This window comes from Diceros bicornis, unplaced genomic scaffold (assembly GCF_020826845.1).
Source record: "Diceros bicornis minor isolate mBicDic1 unplaced genomic scaffold, mDicBic1.mat.cur scaffold_67_ctg1, whole genome shotgun sequence".
Taxonomy (NCBI): Eukaryota; Metazoa; Chordata; class Mammalia; order Perissodactyla; family Rhinocerotidae; genus Diceros; species Diceros bicornis.
Genome location: NW_026691553.1, coordinates 593,968 through 619,395, shown reverse-complemented (window position 1 = coordinate 619,395; position 25,428 = coordinate 593,968). Strand labels below are relative to the sequence as shown.

At 65.1% G+C, this 25,428-nt stretch overlaps 2 protein-coding genes across 7 annotated transcripts; one reads left to right on the top strand and one right to left on the bottom strand.

Moving 5' to 3' along the window:
* The first annotated feature begins 1,004 nt into the window (after positions 1–1,004).
* Positions 1,005–7,304, top strand: POLR2E (RNA polymerase II, I and III subunit E). Of its 3 annotated transcripts, XM_058537692.1 has the most exons (8): positions 1,005–1,112; positions 2,887–3,061; positions 4,863–4,978; positions 5,681–5,761; positions 6,061–6,119; positions 6,222–6,300; positions 6,444–6,530; positions 6,862–7,304. In XM_058537692.1, exons 1-7 carry the CDS (start codon positions 1,056–1,058, stop codon positions 6,507–6,509), a joined length of 633 nt encoding a protein of 210 aa, XP_058393675.1. In that variant the 5' UTR covers positions 1,005–1,055; the 3' UTR covers positions 6,510–6,530; positions 6,862–7,304. The 3 variants fall into 3 exon arrangements, with proteins under 3 accessions (XP_058393675.1, XP_058393674.1, XP_058393676.1); XM_058537691.1 differs by having other exon boundaries at positions 6,444–7,304; XM_058537693.1 differs by lacking the exon at positions 5,681–5,761 and having other exon boundaries at positions 6,444–7,304.
* A 3,546-nt stretch (positions 7,305–10,850) lies between these two features.
* Positions 10,851–25,428, bottom strand: ARHGAP45 (Rho GTPase activating protein 45). Of its 4 annotated transcripts, none has more exons than XM_058537822.1 (23): positions 25,217–25,428; positions 22,867–23,197; positions 19,608–19,751; positions 19,309–19,393; positions 19,154–19,226; positions 18,934–19,000; positions 18,689–18,826; positions 18,543–18,607; positions 18,229–18,339; positions 18,079–18,159; positions 16,207–16,395; positions 15,828–15,965; positions 15,561–15,751; positions 15,317–15,444; positions 15,138–15,221; positions 14,876–14,980; positions 14,621–14,796; positions 14,048–14,236; positions 13,823–13,960; positions 13,393–13,619; positions 13,100–13,310; positions 12,184–12,292; positions 10,851–11,751 (listed from the first exon to the last, which is right to left on the bottom strand). In XM_058537822.1, the coding sequence occupies exons 1-23, from the start codon at positions 25,352–25,354 to the stop codon at positions 11,396–11,398; spliced, it is 3,474 nt and encodes a 1,157-aa protein (XP_058393805.1). In that variant the 5' UTR covers positions 25,355–25,428; the 3' UTR covers positions 10,851–11,395. The 4 variants fall into 4 exon arrangements, with proteins under 4 accessions (XP_058393805.1, XP_058393807.1, XP_058393806.1 ...); XM_058537824.1 differs by lacking the exon at positions 25,217–25,428 and adding an exon at positions 24,129–24,488; XM_058537823.1 differs by lacking the exon at positions 25,217–25,428 and adding an exon at positions 23,910–24,026.

Genomic DNA, 25,428 nt, shown 5'->3' with positions numbered 1-25,428 from the left:
GGCTGAAAAGAAAACCCAACTTTTGAACCTGACCAACAAGGCCTCCTGGGACCTGCCTGGCCTCACCCTCTGACCTCCTCTCCTACCCCTGCCCCGCATTGGCCTCTTTGCTGCCAACTCATCAGGCAAGGTCCAGCCTCAGGGCCTTTGCACCGGCTGTAACCTCACCTGACACACCTTCCTCCAGACATCCCCAGGGCTCCCTCCCTCTCCTCCTGTGATCTGGACTCTCCTCCTCCCCTCCCCTGACCATCCCTCTGCAGACTGCAAACCTCCCAGCTCCCGTAGCCTGCTCTCTCTCTTCTTCTGCAGCATTGTCACCTTCTAACATACTTTGTCACTTATTTATTATGAGACAGGCACAGTCAGGAGTAGGGCACTGTGGGATATCTGAGACCCGGGGCTTGGGGACAGGACAGGGGAAGACCGAGATGGGAGCACTTCATAAGCACCAGGAGCTATGCCAAGCTCCTCCCAAACACAACCATCCCTTCCGATTCTCTGCTAACCCTCTACAATGGGCACTTTATTATTTCCATTGTACAGACGGGAAAACTGAGGCTAGGGGGCGTTAAGTTGCACGTGGGCCAGAGCCAACTGAGAGACGGCCCTACAGTTGGATGCATAAATATTTATAGAGCTCTTCCTAGGCCGCCCGACTGTCCCTAGGAGGCAAGCAGACCCCTGCCCCCCTGCAGGCCTCAGTTTCCCCGCGCACACCTCGTTTCTGCCTGTTGAGATTCTAAACCGCCGCCCCAAGCGGGCGTCGAACGGAAACTACAACTCCCGAGAGGCTTTGCGGTCAGAGCTACGCGAGAACTTCCGAGGTGCTGGTGGGAGGAGCCCTGCGCACGCCTCTCGCGCAGCCAACGGCCGCTCGCGGAAGGCTCGGGCTGCCCTTGGCGCTGCCGGTCCCGAAGGTCGCTGTAGTGAGGCGTCCGCTGGCGACAGCCCTGCACGGGGCGGATGAGGGGGCCCTGACCGGGGCTCGGCGCAGGCGCAGTGGGCGCGGGTCCCGTCAAGCGCACGCGCAGTGAGTGCGAGCGGCGGCGGCCATGGACGACGAGGAGGAGACGTACCGGCTGTGGAAGATCCGCAAGACCATCATGCAGGTGAGCGGCGCGTGCGGCGCCCCGCTTGGCGGACGCGGGGAGGGCGGGCCTCGCTGGTCCGGGCGAGCCGGGCGCGCGGCGGTCCGGGGGGCGGGCGGCGAGCGCACGGCCCGGAGCGGGGACGAGCCTCCCCCACGCCCGCCCGAGCGGCTGGAGCCGAGGGGTCGGCAGGCGGGGCCCCCGAGGCTGCAGCGGGCGGGGTCTGTGGGGACGAAGGGACTCCGGGGGCAGGGGCCTGCGGGGGCCGGGGGACCCCACAGGGGCCAGCAGCCGAGTCGAGAGTCCGAGCGGCCCCGGGGGCGGGGTCTGCGGGGATGGGGGGACCCCATAGCGGCCAGCGGCCCGGTGGCCGGGGTCTGCGGGGACTGGATGACCCCACACGGGCCAGCGGCCGAGTCGAGAGTCCGAACGGCCCCGGGGGCGGGGTCTGCGGGAATGGGGGGACCCCATAGCGGCCAGCGGCCCGGTGGCCGGGGTCTGCGGGGACTGGATGACCCCACACGGGCCAGCGGCCGAGTCGAGAGTCCGAGCGGCCCCGGGGGCGGGGTCTGCGGGGATGGGGGGACCCCATAGCGGCCAGCGGCCCGGTGGCCGGGGTCTGCGGGGACTGGATGACCCCACACGGGCCAGCGGCCGAGTCGAGAGTCCGAGCGGCCCCGGGGGCGGGGTCTGCGGGGATGGGGGGACCCCATAGCGGCCAGCGGCCCGGTGGCCGGGGTCTGCGGGGACGGGACGACCCCACAGGGGCCAGCGGCCGAGTCGAGAGTCCGAGCGGCCCCGGGGGCGCGGTCTGCGGAGACTTTTGCTGTCTCTCCGGGCCGAGATCTCCCTCGAGTTGGAGAGGGGGAACGGCAGACACTGGGTGTCCCGCTTATTGATGTTTTTGGAAGGCGGAGCACCACCCCGCGTGCCTAGCTCAGAATGCCAGAATCGTGGGCTGGGAAGATACTCTGGTCAGCTGGCCTGAGGTGCCGTCCTGCGAGGATGTCCGTCTCTGATCTCTCGGTTTGGTGGCTGCTTTTGCGCCTCGGCCACCAACTTGGACTTCCTGGGGCTGGTCGGAGTGGAGTGACACTAGCCAGCTGGTTGAGCAGTCACTGTTTGTCACTTGCTTTAAGCCGTCCTGTGGGAAGGGACCAGTGTGACCCTCAGAGGCCCGGTGGGGCATGGCCTTGACCAAGACCGCCCAGCTTCTCTACTGCTTTGCAAAGTGACCCCAGAGACAGGGGCTGAAACAACTGTGCTTCAGGCTGACAGCGTTGGGGACCCTGAGAGAGCAGACATGAGGGCTCAGGAGGCAGAATCGGGCTGTGGGGACTTCACGGAGGAGATGGGGTGGGAAGCTCTGACTTTCCTGTTATCCATCTTTGTCCTCTTCTAGTTGACCCCAGTCAAAGAGCCCACACGCTCAGGCCTTCACCCAGTTTCTGAGCTGGAGTTGCCTGGCCAGCCCAGCAACGCCCCTCTCACCCAGCTGTCTCCATCTGCCCCAGACCCCAGGGCCCAACTCTGCCGCTGCTTCCCACTCAGGGCCTCTCCCCGAGGCTGGGGATAAGACGATGACGCACACGATTACCTGGAGCAGCTCGGGGCTCTCAAGTGCCCCGTGGTCTTTGTCTCCACTCGTCCCTTCTCCCTTTTCTGGCCTCTACGCACACCCACTGCACCAGGCCCCACACTGCCCACGGCGCCCTCTGCAGCGGCCTCGTCCGGCCCCACCTCTTTCTGTTATGCCTTCTCTGCCCTGGGGTCACTTGACTCTTTCTGTCTGCAGCTGTGCCACGACCGTGGCTACCTGGTGACCCAGGACGAGCTGGACCAGACGCTGGAGGAGTTCAAGGCCCAGTTCGGGGACAAGCCGAGTGAAGGGCGGCCGCGGCGCACGGACCTCACCGTGCTGGTGGCCCACAATGACGACCCCACCGACCAGATGTTCGTCTTCTTCCCAGGTGAGGGCTTTGCCGGTCCCTGGCAGCCGTGTGTCCGCGAGGGGTCATGGTTCTGGTGGAGCCATCTGAGGGCCTGCTGTGTGGCCCAGAGTCCACACTGGGCCTTGTCTTTCTGGGAAGAAAATCCCCCTCGCCCTCCTTATTGGGAGGGTGGTGCCGTTGATCTCTGAACCCTCTCAGTGCCTTGTCTAGCTTCGGTCTCCTTGGTCCCCTTCCTTGTTCTCTTCTCCTTGGCTGTTTTCTCTGCCCAGGATTATCACAGGCCTTTAGCTGGGCCCCCGGCCCCTCCTGACCTCAGATCCACCCGTGTCCTCTGCCCCCACCCCGTCAGCCCCGCCTGCTGCTCCCTGAGGCTCCTTCCTGCCCTTGTCCCTGCCGATCCCCCTCACCACACCGTTCCTCTTCGCCCTGCCTGGTCGGTGTCCATCATCGTCCCTAGAGACCCAGCTCAGGTGCCGTCTCCTCCAGGACCCTCTCTGAGCCCGGGCTGAGTGAAGAGCCCCCCGAGGGGTGTCCCAGGACCCCCGCGTTCCTGTCTCTGCGCCTGCTGCACTCAGGCAGCCTGGCTCTGAAGCCTGCCAGAGTTGGGCCACGCTGGGGCGTGAGCACCTTGGGGGCGCTGGAGTCAAGGGAGTGGGCAGAAAATGTTTGCAGAACAGACCCAGGTGGCGCTAAGAACGGTGTCCCCCGTGTGGAGACGTGTTTACTGGGGACAGTGAGGCCTGATCACCCGCCTCCCCAGACCCTGCCTGGGGGCCGGGCTGCCCTGGAGTTGGGGGTCTCTCTCTACTTCCTGGTCTTTGGTGACGTTGGGGGCGTCCTGCTTCTCTCGGACGTGCCTCGGGGCAGAGTTGAGGCTCCCACCTGTGTTGCTTAGCTGGGGCCGCGCCAACGAAACACTGCGGGCTGGGACTTAGCAGACGTGTGTTCTCTCCCAGGGCTGGAGGCCGGAGGTCCACGTGTGGTCAGGGCCGGTTCCCCCGAGGCCTCTCTCCTTGGCCTGTAGACCGCCTTTTCCCTGTGTCCGCACGTGTTCCTCCCTGTGTGTTTGTGTCTTCATGTTCTCCTCTTAAAAGACCCAGTCAGAGGGGATGAGCGCCCACCCTGATGGTCTCTTTGAAGGCTGTGTCTCCAAATATAGTTGTAAGCTGAGGTCCTGGGGGGTCAGGACTGCAACATGGGCGTTTGGCTGACACAACTTGCCCCAAAACATTGCCCATTGGTGTAGTGAGATGTAGCATGAGGATAAACGCCCAGCTGGGAATCCCCCACAAATCCTGGTGGCCGGCGCCCGGTGGCTGACCTAGGCTCGCAGGGTCCAGCAGTTCTCCAGTGACAGGGCCCCAGGCCCTGCGTGCGGCAAAGAGGGTGAGGACCCTCACCCTGGCAGCATGGGGATGGGGGCTGTGTCTGTGTCGGGACCGTGCTCTCGGGGTCTCCTGGCCTCATCTGCTCTCTGAACACCCAGTCATACATCTCATGGGCTCCCTGAATAACAAAGCCACTTAATCTGGGGGTTCCCAAACCCCGGAGCCACTGAGGCACCAGACCAAACCCAGACCCCAGACCCCACTTCCAGAGAGGGATCCCTCGGGGCCCGGGGTGCAGGGCGCCTTTCAGCTCCCAGGTGACGTGGAGGCCGCCAGTGCCCTGTTCTGGGAGCCAGCAACTCAGTTCTTTTGCAAGTGGGGAAACCGAGACCCCCGACAGGGGCAAGGGCTTCTCACAGCCCCGGCACGTGCCCAGAGCCCCAGGGCTCGGGGGCCCCTGACAGTGAGACCCTCGTGTGCTCTGTCCCCAGAGGAGCCCAAAGTGGGCATCAAGACCATCAAGGTGTACTGCCAGCGGATGCAGGAGGAGAACATCACGCGTGCCCTCATCGTGGTGCAGCAGGGCATGACGCCCTCCGCCAAGCAGGTGCCCACAGCCCGGCCCCGGCCCCACCGCTCCCCTCCTGCCCCCAGGCCAGGCGCTTGCTTCCTCTTCCCTTCCTTTCCTTTCTCTTCCCTTCCCTTCCCCGGGCATCGCCCTGGGTGGCCCCGGCGGTTTTCACCCAGGGGCTATCCTCACCTCGGGCCCCTGGAGGAGAGAGCGAAGGGGGCGCTGTGCCTGCTGGCTCCCCAGCTGTCAGCCCCATGTCCCGATGTGGCTCCGGGAGCTCAGGATCTGAGGAGGAGCTGCTGTCCCCAGTGGGTGGGATGGGGTGTCCCCCCGAGTGGGCCCAGCGTCGCCCGTCTGGGTCTGGGACAGGCCTGAGCGGAGGCGGGTGGTTGGGCTGGAGGACCAGCGAGCACCTCCCTCGCTGGGGGCTGCAGGGCCTCGAGGTCCCTCGCCTCTCCTGGGAGGGGCTGCCATGCCTGCCCCAGGACAGGGCCGGGAGCACCTTGACAGATGGGAGTGAGCTGAGGGCCGGGCGGCCGGCTGTTCCACGGGGAGGCCCACCCGGTGGCTTTTCCTGATTTGTGACGCCTGGCGTCTTGCTGAGGTGCAAGAGGACCCCAGTCAGCTTCCTGCCTGCCGTCGGCCTCTGGGGAGGAAACGGGGTGGGGCTGTCTCGGGGGACGCGGCCAGGGTGGGGGAGTGGCTGCCCCGGCGAGCTGAGGGTGGGGTCTCTTCCAGTCCCTGGTCGACATGGCCCCCAAGTACATCCTGGAGCAGTTCCTGCAGCAGGAGCTGCTCATCAACATCACGGAGCACGAGGTGGGCCTGGGGCTGGGTGGGGGCGGGGAGGCGATCTGCTTTCCCAGCAGCCCGGGGGGCTCCGGAGCTTGCCTGGTGGCCCGTCCGCATGACAGTCCTGGGGGCGGGTGGGGGCACCATCCATGGGTGCCAGCGGGACGGGGTGGGCCTTGGGCCAGGACTCCTGCAAACCCCCTGAGCACCAGGGATTGATGGTTCACGCCCAGGAAACGACCCAGGGCCCACCCCGCACCCCTTCTCCGCGTGGGACGCACGGGTTCTGTCGCAGCCCCACGGAGACCCTGTTCCTCTCTTGGCAGCTGGTCCCAGAGCACGTGGTCATGACCAAGGAGGAGGTGACCGAGCTGCTGGCCCGGTAGTATCCTTTCTGGCCCCTCGGGCCGTCGCCTCCCGCTTCTCGTGTGTCCCCCCCGCCACACCCATGTCAGTCCAGCTGGGCTTTTCCCTGACCCGCTTCCAGTAAGCTCCGAGAGAACCAGCTGCCCAGGATCCAGGCAGGAGACCCCGTGGCGCGCTACTTCGGGATAAAGCGCGGGCAGGTGAGAGGCCCCCATGCAGCTCCTCTCCGCCGGCCGGCCCTGGGACCCCCCCCACCCCAGCCTCCCTTGGAGCCAGGGCCGCCCTGTCCCCATGTGGCTCCATCCCTGGAGAGGCCGCCCCAGCTCTGCTCTCCGTCTCGTAGGTGGTGAAGATCATCCGGCCCAGCGAGACCGCCGGCCGCTACATCACCTACCGGCTGGTGCAGTAGCCACCCGCCCCTGCCCGCCGGGTGAGACGGACGCGGGGCCCAGCGGGGGGCCTGGGCAGCTCGGGCCTGGGGGGCAGTGTCCACCTCCCCCAGCCGTGTGCAGGAAGGTTCCGGCTCCTTCCCTGAGCGAGCCCCACTCGGTGTCCACCCCGCTGAGGTTCTGACCAGAGGACCGAGCACAGCCCTCCTTTCCAGACCCAGCCGCCTCTGCGCCCCGCACCCTCTCCTCGCTGGTTTCCCCACAGCCCTCGGGCCACGTCCCCGTCCTCCTGTGGGGCTTGGAGGAACCCTGTGTCCAGCCTGGGCATGCCAGCTCACGGGACGGACCTGACCGCCGTCTGCTCTGGTCCAGCTCCCGGGAGATGGACACGCACTGTGACCACCCTGCCCGGCCGTGGGCGAGGGGCCGCCTGCCTGTGGGACCCGCTCCTCTTGGGACCTTGCCGCTGCTCCTCCAGACCCCAAGGCGGACTGGCCGCGAGCTCAGGGTCTTCATGGCCTCGTCTGGACGCTGAGCCCCCACCTTGGATCGTGTGTGATGTGACGAGCCTCAGGAGGGGATGGTGACAGACAACAGTCCCGGGTTCTTGTTGACTCTCCCTGGGGGCCCCGAGTCCAAGCCTGGTCAGCCCCTCTTCCTCCCGGCCTCCTGTCGCCGTGTCCCCCTCATGGCGGCCCTGTCGCCATCTGTCTGTGAGCTCGGAGGGCAGCAGTGGGCGAGATTAAAACTTGTGTGGATTTTGAGTTACTGTTGAATGCTGGGTGTTTTTAAAAATTAAAGATATTTGGAGTAAACACATTTGCTTGTCTGAAAAACCAAGAACAGCAGGTTGGCGGTGAGCGGCCTTCCTCCAGGCCCGCTCCCACCTTTGTGTCGCCGTGCTTTTCTTGCAGAGAAGTTTGGGGTCAAACTACCCACTTTCCCCCATTTGGTGTCTGATTTCAGACGGCCTTCCCCACCCGGGTGAAAGCAGGCGTTTGTGTCTTCTAACACCTTCATTGAGAGAGTTCACATACTGTCCAGTTCGTGTGTTCACGGTGCGCAGTGCAGCGGGTTTAGTCCATTCACGGTCGTGCGTCTGGCACCACCGTCAGTTTTGAACATTCCATCACCCCGAAAAGAAGCCCCGTCCCCGTGAGCAGTCACCCCCACCCCCTCCCCAGCCTCTGACAACCACGAACCCGCTTTCTGTCTGTGATGTGCCTGTTCTGGACATTTCACATCAGTGGAATCACACACCGCGTGTCCTTCTGTGTCTGGTTCTCTCACTGAGCGTCGTGTGGTCAAGGTCCGTCCACGGTGTGGCTGTGTCAGGGCCTCCTCTTCATGGCTGCGTCATGTTCCAGTGTGTGGGGGGACACTCGCTGTGCACCTGCCTGTGTGGGGGGACACCTGTGGATCCGTCATCCACTGCTGGCCACCTGGGCTGCTTCCCCCTGGCTGTTAAGAGGCGTGCTGCCGTGCACGCCCGCGGACAAGTCCGTGTGGACGTGTGTTTTCATTTTCTCTGATGTGAGCCTGGGAAGGGAATTGCTGGGTCATGTGGAAACCGCTTACCCTTTGGAGAAACTGCCAGGTTGCCTCCCACAGTGGCTGCCCCGTGTCACCGCCCACCAGCCTGCACAGGTGCCCGTTCCTCACATCTCCCCAGTGCCAGTGACTGTCCGTCTGGCAGGCGCGGGAGGCGGCGGCTCGCTGGTTCTGACTCACTGCCCCGATGACGGTGACGGAGCGTCCTCCCCCTGCCTCCCGGCCGTTTGCGTGTCGTATTTGGAGAAGTGTCTGCAGACTCTCTGCCCTTTGTTTAGCGGGGTTATTTCTCTTTTTCTTATTGACTTGTGGGAGTTCCTTCTACATTCTTGATACAAGTCCCTCATCAGATAAACAATGTGCAAAAATTTCTTCCCCTTTTTGTATTTCTTAAGTGTCTACTTATAGGTTTGCTGTCTACACAGGCCGTAAGTCCTGGGATGTACTTCCAGGCATCGGATGATGTAGCTTTTTTGCCCCAGACAGACTGTGGTCTCCACACGGTTCATTGAACATCTGGCAGGCCCTTTTGTTTTTTTTGTTTGTTTGTTTTGTGTGTGTGTGATGAAGATCAGCCCTGAGCTAACATCCATGCTAATCCTCCTCTCTTTGCTGAGGAAGATCGGCTCTGAGCTAACATCTGTTGCCAATCCTCCTCCTTTTCTCCCCAAAGCCCCAGTAGATAGTTGTGTGTCATAGCTGCACATCCTGCTAGTTGCTGTATGTGGGATGCGGCCTCAGCATGGCAGGACAAGCGGTGTGTCGGTGCGCGCCCGGGATCCGAACCTGGGCCGCCAGCAGCAGAGCACGCGCACTTAACCGCTAAGCCACGGGGCCGGCCCCGGGTCTTCTTTTTCATTGGTCAATTTAGGTTCTTAAAATTATAGTTTTTGGTAGATCTAATGGTAGAACAAGTGTCCTCTTTCCCCCCAAAGATACATACATTGTTTTCCAAAATCGTCTTGGCCAAAACGAGCCCAACGTGGAAGGACAGATACTGTGTGGTCCCCTCACAGGAGGCCCCTAGAGGAGTCACAGCCACAGAGACAGAAAGTGGATGGTGGGGCCAGGGGCTGGGGGAGGGGACAGGGAGTCAGTGTTTCCTGGGGACAGAATCTCAGTTTGGGAGGATAAGAAAGTTCTGGAGAAGGATGGTGGGGATGGGTGCACAACAGTGTGAATCTGCTTCACGTCGCTAAGCTGTGCACTTAAGATGGTTAAGACGGTGAATTTTATGTACATTTTACCACAATAAAAAAAAATCTCCTTGGCTGTTCTTGACTATTTTTGCATGTGAATTCTAGGATCAGTTCATCACGTCTGTAAGATTCCTGTTGTTCTTGGTTGGGCCTGCCCTGGCTCTGGAGCTGGTACAGCCTTCGCCAGCCCGTAGGAACACCTTGGACGCCCTCGGGTCGGGTTTCCTGTCAGCTCTGTGGAGGGAGTTAGCTGTTACCGCCCAGCCGTGCCCCTCCTTCCAGCAGCACCTGGCTTTCCTTTGGGAAGTCACCCCTTTGTTACTTGGGGACCAGATCCTGCCTTTGCCACCGAGCCCAGTCAGTTCCAAGTCCCCGAGATGGGCCACTGTCCTGTGTCACCTGCCTCGGGGCTTCTGCAAGAAGTGGCCCCTCCTGGGGGAAGGGTGGGGTGAGGAGGGGGGCCTGGGCATGCATGCAGCCCGCGGCCACCGTGACAGGCTGTGAGCCTGGGTCAAGCTGCGCCTGAAGCTGGCTTCACCTGTGAAGCCAGGTGATTTGGTAAATTACCAGGCATGTCTCTAACAGCACCCAGAGCCCTGTGTTGCCAGGCCCGGCCAGGCCCGCGAGATACTTTACACCTGAGAATGGGATGCTTTTCATGACGTGTGCTATTTGACTAACGCTGTCGAGTGGAAAGCTGCCGTCCAGCTGAACACTCGGACTTCTTAAATAGTTTGGTCTGTTAGTTCTTCTGACCTTTTAAAAAATGTAGATCAGGGGTCGGCAAATTTTTTCTGTAAGGGGCTGGATAAAGTAAACATTTTTTGCTTTGTGGGCAGACGTCCCCATTGCAACGACTCGACTCTGCCGCAGCCATGCGCCATTAGCCTGTGCGCAAAAATCCCGCCCTGGGCGGTCATCTGCCAGCCTCCTTTTCCAGCTTTCTTAGGAATCTGCTGCGGGGCGGGCAGCCGTGACTGTGCTCCGCCCCGAATGGCTGCAGGTGACGGGGACGGGGGGCTGCAGTCTCAGGGCTGTGCTGTGTCAGAGGGGACCCCATTGCCTCGCTGTTTAAGTCGTGACGCTGATCCCATCTAATGCTTCCCGTCGGATGGAAACGTGGGTCTCCTCTGCTGGGTGTCCTTGGCCCTCCCGGACAAGCCCCCCCGGGGGTCTCTGAGCTGTGCCAGGGGTCATGACAGGAACGGGTGGGGGGTCCTCGCTGACGATCCGCTGTGCCCTCCCAGGGCTCGTCCATCTCAACAAGCTGCATGAAGTTTCCACTTCAGTCCGCAGCACACTGGCTGCGTTTCCAGTGCTCAGTGGCCACGTGGGGCTGCCACCTGCCACCACGGAGAATTTCCATCTTCTGGAAAGTTCTACCCCCAGTCAGCACTCAGCTGGAAGTTTATGAGGCAGTCATCTGACCTCCGAGTGTCTGCACTGCCCGCCCGCACCTCCAGTCTCCGAGGCCGCCTGGGCTCACACACCTTAACAGGCTGTCTCCCGGGGGGATCTCTCCTCCTCAAGCCCTCCCCAGCGAGGAACTGGGCGCGACCTGAGGGCCCTCCGTGACCCCGCCCCAGGCCGCCGCTGCCAGAGAAGACGGGCTCTGAGTACAGGCTTTATTTTAAGCAAAATAAATGTGCATGTCAAAAAACTGCATCGTGACCCATGGGGACCTCATCGTGTACCTGAACCCAGGTGTCCACACCTGGTATTCCGGAAAATCAAGGGCATCCTGAAGCCACCGCCCACCCCCACTGTCAGCGGCCAGAGTGGCCTTCCCTGGCCTGGCGACTCAAGGGCAGGGCAGGGCCTGCGGTCCAGGGGGTGGCCGGCCCCGAGGGGAGAGCAGGGGTCACCCAGGGGGCTTCTCTGTCCACACAGCCCCACGGCGCCTCCCAAGAGCAAACTCCCCCAGCTCGGCCGAGCCGGCCTGCAGGGCATGCAGAGGAGCGCAGGGCGGGCCACAGTCTCGTGCCACACTCCTGGAAGCTTCTGGAAAAGGCAGCTAGCCATGCCCTCGTTGCTGCGGGCCAGGAGGAGGAGATCTCATGGCGACCAGCTCTGGTAGTCCAGGCCGGCGTGGCCGGGCTGAGGAACGTCCACAGGGACAGGAACTAGGAAGGGGACGGGCCTGTCCTTCGCCCCGTCTAGACAAACTCCGGCCGCCTCTCCCGGCCGCTGCCCGCCGAGACCTGCCCGCCGCAGAGCTGCATAGCGTGCAGCCGGGCCTGGGCCACATTGTTGCTCTGGTTGGTGTTGGACTCGGAGAGCTGCCCGGCCAGGCCCTCCCCATGCCCCTCCCAGAGCCCGTCCCTGTCCCCGTCCTCGTCCCCTGCCTCGGCCCCCAGCTGCTCCTCGCTGCCGCTGCGGCTGCGGCCGCCCCGGCCCTCGTCCACGCTCTCCAGGAGGCTGAGGCGGGGCAGGGCGCCCCCGCCCGCCAGGGACAGCGGGTCCAAGGTCTCCTCCAGCTCCGAGTCAGAGTCATTGGAGGCGGCGCGGGATTCTGGGAAGTCCGAGAGAGGAGAGACAGGGAGAGAGAGGGATGTCCCCGTCACCGAGGGGCACCCGGGGTCCGCTGCCTGTGACGGTGCGAGGCGGGTCGCCCTCCGCAGGCCCGGGTCTCCGCTGGGAAACCTCCCCCACAGGTGGACGTGCACAGAGGGGATCGTTTCCATTTCAAGGTGCCCGTTTCTCAGCGCCGGCTACACCCCTCCAACGGGCACCTCCTCCCTCGTGTTTGCAACGGACGGAAGCGATGAATGGACACTTGGCAAACGCGGTCGCCGTGGGAGACAAACCCACAGGGCGCGCAGCCTCCGGGCACGTGACGTGGACCCGTGACGCCATGTCGTCCACCCACCTGCCCGTCTCCCCGGGTCGGGCACCCGTGGCCGTTGGCGAAGTGCCCCCCAACCCCGGGGACCACGCCACTCACCTGGGCCCCCTTCTTCGGCCTCCTCCTGCCGGGGGAAGGTGGCCTCCTCACTCACCTCCAGGTAGGGCACCTGGAGCGCCACCTCGGCCCGCTGGTTGGCCGGCCCGTCCTGCGGGGTGGATGGAGCTCAGGGAGGGACCCAGTTTCCGGCCCAGCCCCAGCTCTGTTCTCTTTCTTGTAAAGTAACCAAATAAAAACCCCCAAAATTGTTAACACTCCCTGCTGCTGAGAATGTGACAACGCCCGGTCCCCATGTCATAAGCGGGCCAAGCTCGTCCCACAGGACAGAAGGCCTCGGCCAGAAAGGCCAGGCCCCTGCAGGGGCACGAGCATAGGAGCCACTGTCCTGGGGCCACACCCAGGCTTCCAGTCTCCGCCTCCTGCCTCCCCAAACCTGGAATCTGCCTCCCCCCAGCACTGAAGGACACCAGCAGAGGAATTAAAGAAACAGAATGGCGACCTGAATACACGAGCAGGAGGCTGCCCGGAAACAAAGAAACAGAACTTGCACACGTGAAAACTGTGGGCACGTAATTAGAACTCAGCAAGCAGGAGAAGGGGCAGGCTGGAGCCAGCTGAGTGACACGTGTGCCAGGGTGCGAGGATGTGCTGTAGGCACCGTAGAGATGGGACACGGGAGAGGGCCAGGTGGAGGGCAGAAGCAGAGGGGGTGGAGCGACGGCCACAGGGCCTTTGCACTGTCTGCGGCTCTGCCCCAGATCTGAGCCCACACTCCAACAGTTCTTTGCTTACAAGATACCTCAAAGGCCGCCTCTGACTGCCCTCTGAGAACCAGACGTCTCCCAGCTGTTTTTCCCGTCTGCACCCTCACGAGCGGGCCAGACTCCTGGCACCCTTACAGAGCCCAGCACCCTTCGCCCAGGGTGGACAGCCCTTGGGCCCACCCACCCCTCACCTGGCTCTCCAGCATCTCCTCGGGCTCCTCCTCAAAGACCAGGCCGTAGTGGGTGATGAGGGTCTCGACGATGCGGGCCTGGTGAGGGTAGTCCACCAGGGAGGAGAGGGACACGGTGGCCTCGGTGGGCCGCGGCCGCAGCAGCGTGGGCCCGAACACGATGCCCAGGTTCCCCGGCGTCATCTTGTTGTCCTGCTCCACCTCCACGAGCCTGGGGGGTCGGAGGACGCAGGAGCGGTGTGAGCGGCTCCCCGGGGCCCCCCACCCTTGACCCCGGCCAGGCCGGCGCTCACCTGCGCAGGTGCCGCAGCAGGTACTGCAGCGTCGCCCGGTTCTCGGGCGGCAGGTCCCGCAGGAGCTCCCGCAGCCGGCCCGCCATGGCCACGGCCGCAGCCTCGCTCTCGGCCGGGTCCGGCCGGCCCCGGGATGCCGCCTTAGCCTCGGCCTCCGCCTTCAGATTGTCCTTGGCCAGCCCCACGAGCTCGTGGTAGAAGCGGAAGGAGATGAGCGGCTCGGGCAGCTGCGGGGCATCAGGGCAGGTCCGGGGTCAGAAGACCTGGCCCAGCTGCTGCGTGTCCTGCCCTGGCCACGCCCCTGGCCTAGGAGCCCCGCCCACCGCGTGCCGACCACGCCCAGTCTAGCGGCCCCCGCCCACCCTTACTGACCACGCCCCTGGCCCAGAAGCCCCGCCCACCCACGCTGGCCCCGCCCCATCCATCTTACCTGGCGCAGGTAGAGTTTGAGAACGTTGCTGATGTCGTGGGGCGGGGCCTGCGACAGCTCCACCAGCTCCTTGCCGGTCTCGAAGGCCTGGCACAGCTTCTCCACGCGCGTCTTCACCCCGTTGACCCGGTAGATGCCCTGCGGCGGCTGCAGTCAGCCTCGGCCCAGCCCACCTCCCTCCCTGCGCCCCCAGGGCGGAACCCGCGCTGTCCCCGGGGTGGTCACCTTGGTGCGCAGCGCCCGACGCTCGATCTCGCAGACGCACTTCTTGACGATGAAGGGGACACCGTCCGGGGTGCTGCAGGCTGCCTGGCTGAAGTCTTGGCCAAAGAGCTGCAGGCGGCCCTGCAGCTTCTTGTGGCCGCACTGGATGGCCAGGGTCTCCAGACACTTCTTGTGGCAGGCCAGGCAGCACTGGGGGGAAGGGGGGGCAAGCGAGTGAGCAGACCCCTCCCGGCCCCCGCGCACAGCGCCCACGCCCCCGCCTCCACCTCCCGCCTCCTCCTTGATGCCCTCACAACCGCCCCCTACAGGAGCAATCCGGATTGTCACCCTGGGCTCGCTTTCCCCGCCCCCACCTACCCCTCCAGGGCCCCTCCTTGGTTTTCTTCCAACAGCTGGTCGGGTCCCGCGCCCAGGCCTTTGCACTGGCTGTGCCCTCCGCCAGGGACCCTGTCCCCCAGGACCATCCGGGTCTCCAAATGCTCTCGTTTGCGCCTAGCTTAACGTCCCTCGCGCACTCTGCGTGCGCCCCTCCTGGCTCCCGCTGTGCCCTGCCGTCCCCGGGCCCCCACGCACCTCCTCGCACTCGGCGCCCTGGAAGTACACGTAGCTGTTGCACTCGCGGCACTTGGCGGGCGTGCGCAGCTTCCGCAGCCGGTGGGTCCGGGCCGCCTTGGACAGCCCCACGTGGCGGAAGGGCCCGCTGGGAATGGCCACCGGCGGCAGCTCGGAAGCCATGCCGTTGAGGTCAGCTGGGGACGGGCAGGCAGTCAGCCCCATAGGCCCAGTCCAGACCCCCTGGCCCCTCTGCCCAGGTCGGGGCCGCCTCACCTTGCTCGAAGGCAGACGCCCCCGCACTGCCCTCCTGGTCCGCCAGCTCCTCACTGGACGACATGGTCCCGCTGGACGACGTCCGCTCGAACTTCTTAAAGTCCCCTAGGCAGGACACAGGGAGGTCAGAGACTCCGAGGCAGGAGGGACTGGGCCATCGGATGCTCCCCCGAGGACCCTCGGCTGGCACACTCTCCACCCCCCGGCCGCACGGTGAGCCCACCGACGCCTCTGCCCCCAGCCGCCGGGCAGTCCCCTCCACCTGGGCTAGGGCTGGGGTCCAGGCTGCTGTCGGAGTCGGAGATGGAGATGGGCCACGATTTGTGCACCTGGTGTCCGCGCCCGCCTGCAGAGGGAGACATCTCCAGTGAAGGTCTGAGGGGGGCTGAGAGGGGCGTCACGGGGGCCGTGCCCGCCCCCACGTCCCCGCTGGGCACTCACCCCTGCGCTCCTTGGCCAGCGCGCGGTCGTCGCTGGGCCCAGCTTCCTCGGGGGGGCTGCCCGCGGCCTCTGCCCCCGCCGCGTCGCTAACGTTGAAGCTGCCCTTCCGGGCGCGCATGACCGGTGACCTGGTGGGACGAACAGCCAGCGGGAGTGGCCGTGATGGGGGTCACAGAGGCACGGCCACGCCCGCCCCCACCCCGGGCGGGAAACCCGGGCCCCCGCGCACGCGCAGACGCCGTACCAGGCGTTGGTGGGGACGTGGGGCTCGAAGTCGTAGTGCACGTCGGGCTCTTCGCCGCGCTGCAGCTGCCGCACGTGGGAGGCGTACTGCTGGCCCGGGTCGTAGAGCTTGCTGCTCTCGCAGAGCATCTGGAAGTGCACGGGCAGCGGCGCCGTCTGCATGTGCATCGTCTGGTAGTAGGAGATGGTGGCCTGCGCACGCGCGGGAGCGTCAGGAGGCGGCCCGGCGGGGGTCCCGCCCACCGCGCGTGGGAGCCCCGGCACGCACCGACTTGATGGTCTGGTCGCTCTGCCGGATGACCTCCTGGATCTGCCGCAGCGCCGTCACCTTGGCGTCCTCCAGCCCCTGCTTCTGCGTCTTCGCGTCCGCCACGCACGTGCGGTAGGTGGCCATGGCTTCCTCCGCCTGGGGTGGGGGCCGGGGGCGCACAGAGAGGCCTCAGCTCGCGGGTCAGCCCTCGGGGCAGCGTCAGGCCCGACACAGAAACGCAGGCGGCAGGAAAGGATGGGCAGGCGTCCCGGCGGGACGCGCAGCCTGGGCAAAGGCCCGGAGCGGGGACTGCGCATCGTGTGCCAGGAACTGCGGCCCCTGGGGAGGGCTCGTCCCCTCCGCTGCCCCCTTCCCCCGCCCCACTGCCCGCCCTCACCTTGTTCTTGGCCTCCTCCTCCAGGCGCCGCCGCTTGTCCAGGGTCTTGGAGGCGGCGCCCCCCGCCCCGGGCCCAGCGCTGGCCTGCTCCTCCTCGGCCTTGGCCACCAGGAAGCGGGCCTTGTCGTGGTCCTCGCAGCGCTGCGTGTAGCCCTGCTTAGCCTTGCGCAGGTTGTATTCCGCCTCTTGCTGCGGGCGTGGAGCGGGGAGACCAGTTCTGAGCCTGTCCCCCAACCAGGCTGTCTCCCGGCGCCCCTCTCCCTTCCCAGACTAAGGCACCTCCGCCACTCACCTCTCTTGCACCGAGATCCCAGGGCCCAGTCGGGCAAGCAGAGGCCCCCGCCCAAGAACCGATGGCAGAAGAAAAGGAGGAAACGCCTACAGCGGGACCCCAGGAGGAACGGGCCCATTTTACAGCTCAGGAAGCTGAGACACAGCTAAGCCCTGGACGAGGCAGGAGCTGCATCATCCCCTGACGCCGACACCCCCCCCCCCCCACCAGCGGGGCGGCTGCCCGTGCTTCTGTCTCTTTCACTTCCCGTGTTACAGACAAGGACAGCCTGAGGCCACCCAGGCAGGAAGCCAAGCACCCTCGGGGGTGGCAGGAAGAGCTCTCTGTCAAACCCAGGGGGCCTTCCGGGGGCCACACCTCACAGCCCGCAGCACAGACGCTCGACTGTATACACAAGAACTTGTACAGGTACGGGGTGAAACCATGGAGATTTTTTTTTTTAAATAACCACAGTGTGGGGAAGGCCTTTCAATGTGTGACACGAAAACCAGAAACCATAAAACGAAAGACTATCATCAACAACCAGGGGTTTCTACCTGGAAAAACAGGCCACGGGTGAAGTCAAAATTCAAAACAATAAACTGGGGTTGGGGAAGGTCTGTAATGCACATCATTGAGGGCTGGGTTCTCTAATATGTAAAGAGCTCTGGCAAATGAATAAATAGGCCACTGTCCAATCCAAAGTGAGCAAAGGATAGAAACCAAGAGTTCAGAGAAGAGGAACAGCATGGCTGAGGCTCGTCCACCCACACCCCTTGACCCAGCCATTCCATTTTAGGCACTGATGCAAGATATAAACAATTGGTCACACATCTGAGAGGTGAGAGACGGGGGCACGAGCTTGTCACAACAGTGCTGTTTGAACCAACAACAGTCTAGCAATGACTAAAATGTCCATCAATAGGGATTTAGTGGAATAAGCCACGTGGCCTCCACAGCAGAGCACTTGTAGCCGAAAAAAGGGACAAGAATGCTTCACGTGGACTGAGAGGGGCCAGCCTCTGGATGTGGAGGCCTGGAGCAGAACAGGGTGCTCGGCCAGCTGTCACCAAGCGCACAAAACGGGGAGCTGCGTATATGCCGGGCTGTGTTGGAAGGGTCCCCAGGACACCACTAGCCAGAGCTGGGGGTGGGTGGCCTACTTTTCTACAGACCCCATTAACATAGCTAAAATGAAACCCCAAAGATACTGGTGCCATGGGAACAACCCACAAGAGACGTGAGAAAAGAAGAGGCAGGAACCTGGAGCCTCCCCCAGACTGGAGAGCCTCACCCCTCCACCCAGACCTGCCCGGGCACCCCCGGGAGACGCAGTTTCTCCCCAAGTGTGAACCACGACAGTGAGTGGGGGTCCTGCGGCCTCTGCTGTGCAGCTGGGGGCCACCGCGCTGGAGCCTCTTTGAGGCGGGACCCGCTCCCGCCTGCGACGCCACGGCCATCGCCACTCGCGCACAGGACAGGACCGCTCAGCCCGCGCTGGGGGACTGCGCCTGCGCAGAGGCCGGCACGCCTCGCCCCGCCCCTCGTCCATCTAGCCCCGCCCCTTTCTCTAGCCACCGCCCCTTCTCCCTCCCGGGTACCAGCTTCCTCTGGGCGCGGTGCCACGACTCCTTGATCTCCTTCCTCCGCTTCTCGTGTTCTTGCCGCCGCAGGTTCAGGGGCTGGGGCGAGACGGGCCGTGAGTGGGGACCCCGGCCCCCTGCCCCGCCCGTCCCCGGGCCGCAGCCCACCTGCAAGAAGGTCTGCGTCTGCAGCGTGCCCGCCGCCTGCACCAGGCCGTGGCCGAACTCCAGGTCCTGCTCCAGGGTCAGCGAGTAGATGGACAGGAGGGGCATGTGGGGCTGCGGGGGCGAGGCCGGCCGTCACGGGGGGGAGGGCGGGACAGAAGGGGTGCCCCAGCACCCCAGCCCTGCGGAAGCCCTGCCACCTCCCCGCTAGCGTCACCAGCAGAGTACGCATGGGAAACCGCTGCCCTTGGGCCTCCCCGGTGGGGCCGAGACGCACACCCGGCCCCGGGACCCCTGCCCGGCGCCCCGGGGCCCACCTCCTGCATGAGGCTCTGTCTGCAGTTGAGCGCGATCTTCTGCAGGCCTTTGGCAAAGTCCATTTCTGCGGGGGCAGGGGCGTGAGTGCGAGGGGGGGCGGGGGGGGCAGGCCCTCCGCCAGACCCCACCCCGGGCCGGCGCTCACCCAGCGTGGTGCGCTTCTCCAGGTAGCCGATGAGGTCCTTCATGTACTTGGCCATGTTCTTGGCGTACTGCAGCGCCGCGTCCACGCCGCCCTCACAGCGCTGCAGCAGTACGTCCACGGCCTCGGGGGGCGGGCAGCCTGCGGGGGGCGGGGCCTGCTCAGCCCGGGCCCCACCCCCAGCCCCCGCGGACCCACTCGTCCTCCTCTGCCCCAGGCCTCTGCTCCTCCGCGGCTCAGAGACTCACCCTCGTCACAGTCCTCCGCGCCGGTGGGGGCGCCCTCGCTCCCTGGTCCGTACAGGCTCTCCATGGACTGTCAGGGGGGGACACGGTCAGTCCAGCCCCGGGCTGGGGACGGTCCAGGCCCCCTGGACAGAGCGGGAGACCCAGGTCCACAGAAGGAGCAGGGGGGACCCACCCGCTGGGCTGGCCTGACTCCGGGCTACATCCAGGCCACCCTGCTCACCTGGCTCGGGTCCCCGGGGGGCAGCGACAGGAGGGTGCTGCTGTCCACTTCGCCCATGAGGAACTCCGACACGCTGCAGGGCCGGTGGGTCAGCATCAAGAGGCACATGGGCTCCCCCCTCCCCAGCCCCAGCTCTGCACCCGCCCACGGCTCACGTGCTGCTGAAGGACACTGCGATCGTCTCCAGGGCCTTCTCAAACTCCTGCTTGTCCGACTCATTGTTACACTCATAACGGAAGCCTGGGAAGCAGAGACAAGGGCGAGGGGGTTTGGCCGCGCTGGCAGGTGACCACCCCTGCAACTAACTGAAGGGGGCCCTTAGCCCAGAGGGAGCATTGGAGCAGTTGTGCCCATCAAACTCCTATGCATCCTTCAAAACCCGCTTCAAACATCCCCTCCTCCAGAAAGCCCTCCCAGGCAGAGAGCCCTTGCTGCCCTGCCCTGGCTGGCTGACCTTTGATCTTGGCAATGAGGGTTCCAGCAGCTGTGAGTGTCTCCAAGGTGTTAAGCAGTGGGTACTTGTAGACGACCTGGTGTATCACACGTAGGGCCTCACCCAGGCGCTCATGGGCCAGCGGCCGGCGGGCCTCAAGGAGGTCTGCCGGGCAGATCGAGTGTGAGCAGGGAGGGAGGCGCCTGGCCCCAGGGAAGGCCTGCCCACCTCCTCCTCAGAGCTCCTGGCCCCAGGTGGGGAAACTGAGGCAGAGATGGGAGAGGGCAGCTGCCCGAGGCTCTCTGTGGGACCTCAGGCGAGGCCCTGTCCCTCTCTGGCCTAGGCAGTCCCCTCTGCTCAGCACACTCTTTCCTCGTCTCTCCGGAAAGCAAACCTCCATGCAGCCCGCCTGCCCCTTCCCTGCCCCTACCTCTCAGGGCTGCTCAGGGCCCTGCCCAGCTCTCTCCCTGCCCTGCCGACCTGGGCCCTGGGCCTTGAGCACCCTGTTATCCCACTCTCTCCCCACAGCCCCCCCACGAGCCAGGCACTCTCATCATCCCCATTCTGCAGATGGGGAAATCGAGGCAGAGAGGGGACGTCATTTCTCAAGGACCACGCGGCTCCTCCATCTACACTAACTCCGAAAGTACGAGAACACCAGGCCGAGGGACCCTGCCTGGCTTTATCTCGAGGGCCACGGGAGCCACCGAAGGTGTGAGAGCAAAAGAGGGCGAGGTTGGACGTGCTTCTTGGAAGGTGGCTTTTAATGCCCTCCACGAACGTTCTTAATTGGACAAAAGCAGGCAGAACAGTGTGCTCATTAGTGGAAACAAAACGTGGGGACGCAGGAAGCGGGGAATGAGCAGTCGCTGGGGGCCCGGCGGCTGGGAGGACAGCTGGGCGCCTGTGCCCTCTGACTCTGCCTGTAGACGATGCTCCGGGATCCCGGGCGCGCACCGACGCACCGCTTGTCAGGCCACGCTGTGGCGGTGTCCCATATAAAGTGGAGGAAGATGGGCACGGATGTTGGCCCAGGGCCAGTCTTCCTCAGCAAAAAGAGGAGGATTGGCATGGATGTTAGCTCAGGGCTGATCTTCCTCACACGCGCGCACACACACACACAAAAACCTAAGTGGAGACGGAAAACAGTGCCCCGTTCCTTTTCAGCTCCGAGGACCCCGCTGAATGCCTCCGCCGCGGGGGCGGAGTCGCTGGTCGGAGCCCCCTCCCGGGCCGCTCCACGTATTTGCTGCCTGAAGCCGAGGCCACCTCCGGGAGGTGCAAAGGGTCTTCAGAAACCCGGAGAAGCCGCTGGAGAAGGGCCGGGCCACACCCCTCCCCCGGACATTCCTTCCACGACCCCGCCCCTCGCGTCGCCTGGGCCTTGGCCGCCCGGGTCCCTGCAGCACAACCCCCCTCCTCCCGGGAAGCTGAAGGCAGGGGTGACCCCGGCGAAGCCCCGACATGCCCAGCTTGGCACGGCCACGGCAAGCGCGCGGCAGCCGCTGCGTCCCCAGCGCCACGTGCTCCTGGCTGGGCTGGGGGACCCCGCAGCCCGCTGTCCCCTCACCTCGGGGCCCCGCGCGGCAGCGCTCAGGGCCCTGCTCCAGCGCCGCGTGCAGCGTCCCGCAGATACACATGGCGCGGCCGTCGGGGCGCGGGGACCGGGAGCGCGGAGCACGCACAAGGCGACTGGCCGGTCTGGGGGGTCTCTGGTGGCCGGCTGGCGGCCAAACCGGCTCTGGCCGGTCCGAAGGCCCCACCCCCGCCGAGGGAAGCCCCGCCCCGCCCCGCCGTCCCGCTGGCGCTGGCCGGGTCCTCCATCCCCCGACTCAGGGCGCAGAAGCCTGGGACCAGAGGCCACCTGATTCGGGTGGGACAGGCCGAGAGCGGGAGGGGAAACTCAGGCCCACAGGCGACGAACAGGGCGCGAGGAGGTGCCGGGAAGGGGCGGGCGGCCCCGGGAGACCCCGCCTGGCCCACGTGGACCCCGGCGCCCGCCACCTCCTGGGCTGACAGCTCCGGTGTCCCCAAGACACGGTGTGGTTCTCACTGTCCCCACAAGAGTCACAATATGCCGAGGACGTCTGGGTGCAGTAAGCACCCAAAGGTCGTCGCCCCACTTCACAGATAAGACACTTGAGGCTGAGAGAGGGGTCGGCTCGCCCGGGATCTCACAGCTTGGCTGGGGGGCGGCACCCGAGCTCCAGCCCACATCCTCTCCGCTCCAGGCGCTCCTCCGAGAAGGGCACTCCCGCTCGGGCCCCGGCCCGGACCTGGCCTCCAAGGAAGCGCCAGGATCGGAAAGGAACCGAGATTATGGTTTCCCCAGGAAACGGCTCGGCCGGCCCCTGGGACCCGATAACCCCAGGGGCTCCCACCCCCCACCCAGCAGGGCCGGGCCTCTGCCACAGAGCCCCTCATTAGGGCTGGAAAGGCACAGAGGCCACTCTGCTCTGCAGGTTGAGATCAAATCCTGGCTCTGGCCCCTCCTTGGCTAGGTAAGCCGGAGATCAGAGGCCCACTTGGGGCCTCGGTTTCCTCATCTGTAAACCGGGCGCCTAGGAGGAGCAGGTTGGTGCACTGGGCAAGGCTCTGGCGCTGCGGTTTCCGGAGGAGCGTGCAGGGGCCACACGCAGCACACGAGGTGCCCGCCCGCTGCCAGGGACAAACAGGAAGCAGATGAAAATAACTCAGCAGGAAGCCTGGCTGTCAGCGGCCGCGTGGAGGAGAAAACGGAACTGCCATCCCACAGGCGACTCACTGCATAAACTCTTGCAGCTCACGTGCGGGCCCGGCCTCCTGCTCCTCCTGAATCTCTCCAGCCAGACCTGAGCCTGCCTGCAGTCCACCTTGGTCCAACATGCAGATCCGACCTTGTCCCACCTCTGCTCTAACACCTTCCATGGCTCCCCATCACCCCCAGGACAACATCCTGGGTCCCCCTGCCTGCCGTCCTCAATGCCTTCAGCCTCACACACTTCAAACACCAGTGACACCCCAAACCCGTTCCCCGAAATGCATCTCCATTTCATGTTTCTGGGCCTGTGCATACGACATTCCCTCTGCCTCAGTGCCTTTGCCTCCTAGTTGCCACTGAACTCCTACACATCCCTCAGAGCCTTAGCTGCCGTGGCTTCTTCCATGAAGCCCTCCCGGCAACCCCCTTCTGAGCCTCCTCAAGTCCCTCCCTCCACCCAGCCTTGACCCCACAGGGTTTGGGATATCTGCGCCCGGCTCTGCCTTCCATCCAGGTCTCGGCGTCCCTGCTGGTTCTCACCGTCACGAAGAACACACTCCTTGAGCTTCTCGAGGCCCTCGGCGAAGCGGGCCACGTAGGCTAGTAGGTGGGAGATGTCCTCCACGGTGTCGGGGCCAGGCCCCTCGATGGGCACATCGGCGGGGCTGGCTGCGGTCATGGGGCTGCGGTGGCCCCGGCCCAGCGTCCAGGAACTGCTGCCGGACAGCGGGAAGCCGGCGGCACTGGCATGGCGGCTCAGGCTGGTGGGCCTCTTGAGCGTACCCGTGGCCTTGACATTGGAGGCCGCGCTCAGTGGCTCCAGGCTGGGTCCGAGGGACACTGCATCCGGCCCGTCTTTCCTCGGCAGCTCCTGGGAGGGCGGGGGGGGGGGGGGTGAGCTGGTAACGCCAGTGCTCCAGGCCAGGCACCGCCTCAGTTTCCCCAGAAGTGAAGTGGGGCTCTGGAGGGTCTTCAGCCTGAGCCCATAGGGGTCAAAGGCCAGAGGTCGGAGGGCCGAGATTTGGTGCGGTGCCCCTCCCACACCTGTTACCCAACATCCTCTTCCCCAGAGCTTTCACAAACAACCGTCTCTGCCCAAACCACAGCCAGGGGCGGGGCCTGTGGGGGTGTGGGGGAGGGGGCACCCCACTTCCTGGAGGGGGGAGGGAGGGCCAGGGGAGGGTCCCCAGCCCTGTAGCCCCCTCAGGCTGCTCCAGACGCACCTACTCCCTGGTAAAGACCCCTCCAGTGACTCTTATACCCAAGGGTCCTCTGGACTCCTGGGTCCCCCCAAGACTCCCAGGCCTTGTGGACACCACCCGACTTTGTAGAGCCTCTGGGTGCCGGAGACAAACCCCAGGACCCGGTCCCATGCTCTGCTGCCCTACAAGCCTGGGTCTCAATGTCTGTGCCACAGCCCTCACTGCCAACGGCACGCCGACCCCCAGATCTCCTGAGCCCCCCTCCTACAGAGTTCAGACCCAATGCCACCCCCACTCTAGCAGCCTCCCCACCCACCCCCTGGGCCCCACAGCCCGCCCTGGAGGGGATGGAGGATGCGCGCCCACCCCAGAAGCTCCTACCACAAGCTGAACGCCGGGGTCCCGACCGGTACCTCGCGGCGCCCCCAGTCCGGCCCGGTGGGGGCTGTAGCTGGCCCGAGCCCCCCGCCGCCGGCCCAGCATGGCGTTGCCGGGCCCCCGCCCCGCCCGCCGAGCACAGGATGCACCCTGGCCTCCCGCTGCCCGAGTGTCTCTTCAAGGTCCCCGCCCGCCGTGCGCTCCCCGCGGAGGCTCACTCACCCCCAAGGGCTGCGGACTGGGGCTTCCCGCGCGGTTCTTTTTGGAGATAGAAGGGGTTTTCATGAGCTCCCGCTTCTTCCTGGAGAACATGGTGGGGCCGGGGCCGAGCGGCCCGAGGGGGAGGGCCGAGGTGGGGCAGGCGGGGGTCTCAGCGTCGCAGCTCCCGGCCCTGGCCGCCTCGGAACCACATTGTCACCGGCCACCCCCTCCCCAGCTGTCAGGCCCACGTGACAGACCCAGCCCTCATTGGCGGGTCCTCCCTCCACAGGAAAAGGCCTCCGGGGCCGGTGACGCAGACCTGTCTCCCACCCTCCCAGCCTCAGCCTGCCCCTCCGCAGAGTGGGCTCGAAGGTGGGGTCCCAGGCCCCGCCCCCAGACCGGCCCCGCCCCCAGCTTCCGCTTTCGGGAGCTCCGCGCGCGTCGGACCGCGCGCCCCCGCCTGGCCCCGGCGACCCGGACGGTAGAGACGCTGATCCTTACCCCGACCCACCCAGACGCAACCAGAGGGCAGACACGCGCGAATGACACTCCGGGACAGACTGGGACACGTGCTCACATAGCTCCGCAGACGAAACGGATGACCCGGAGCTGCGCGCCCAGTCCCCGGACACAGACGCCCGCCTTCCAGCCCCCGTCCTCTCACGGGCGACCCGCACCCGCCACAGACCCCAGGGCCTGGGCAGCGCAAGGCATAGCGGGTCGCCTTCCCCTCGGCCCCGCGCCCGCACTGGCCACAGCTCAGCTCCCCGCCCCTACCCCCACCCCGTCCCACATTCCAGGGCGCACACTGACCACCGGACGTGGTGGACGGCGAGACTGATAACGCCGGAGGCCACCAGGCCGACTCCTCACATCCCTGGGGTCGCCCCGAGGCCCGGGTCATCGGCGTTGTGCACAGATCCCCACCCCCGCCCCTCCCCAGGTCCCTATCCCCTCTCCTGCTCCCACAACCACCTCTTCTCTTGGAGCTCTCCCAGTCTGAGCCCTCTCCCCTCCCCAATTCTTCTTCCCCTCCCCTTCCGAAGTCCCACCCTCAATCCCAAAACCTCCGAGCCCCTTACTTTTCCCACCGCCTGCCCTCCACTGACCTGGGGTGGGAGGGGAGGATCTCCGGGGCACAGGGCGCACAGGCCGCAGCCCGTCATGCCAAACCCTGCTCTCCAGACCCGGGTCCATCCGCAAGCCCAGCCCAGAAGTCCCTTAAGGATCCTCTGCCCACCACTCATGATGGCTCTGGGGGCCGGGATCAGGGGTGAGGGCAGGCTCGGTGGCTGGCTGGCTGGTGGGTGGGCTCCTGGCC

Coding starts and splice junctions, on each gene's coding strand:
- POLR2E (XM_058537692.1), top strand. CDS start 1,056: ATGGACGACGAGGAGGAGACGTACCGGCTGTGGAAGATCCGCAAGACC. Junction 3,062..4,862: donor GATGTTCGTCTTCTTCCCAG/GTGAGGGCTTTG, acceptor CTCTGTCCCCAG/AGGAGCCCAAAGTGGGCATC. Junction 5,762..6,060: donor TCAACATCACGGAGCACGAG/GTGGGCCTGGGG, acceptor CTCTCTTGGCAG/CTGGTCCCAGAGCACGTGGT.
- ARHGAP45 (XM_058537822.1), bottom strand. CDS start 25,354: ATGAGTGGTGGGCAGAGGATCCTTAAGGGACTTCTGGGCTGGGCTTGC. Junction 19,752..22,866: donor GGAGTGTGTTCTTCGTGACG/GTGAGAACCAGC, acceptor TCTGCCCGGCAG/ACCTCCTTGAGGCCCGCCGG. Junction 18,827..18,933: donor CGCGGAGGACTGTGACGAGG/GTGAGTCTCTGA, acceptor CGCCCCCCGCAG/GCTGCCCGCCCCCCGAGGCC.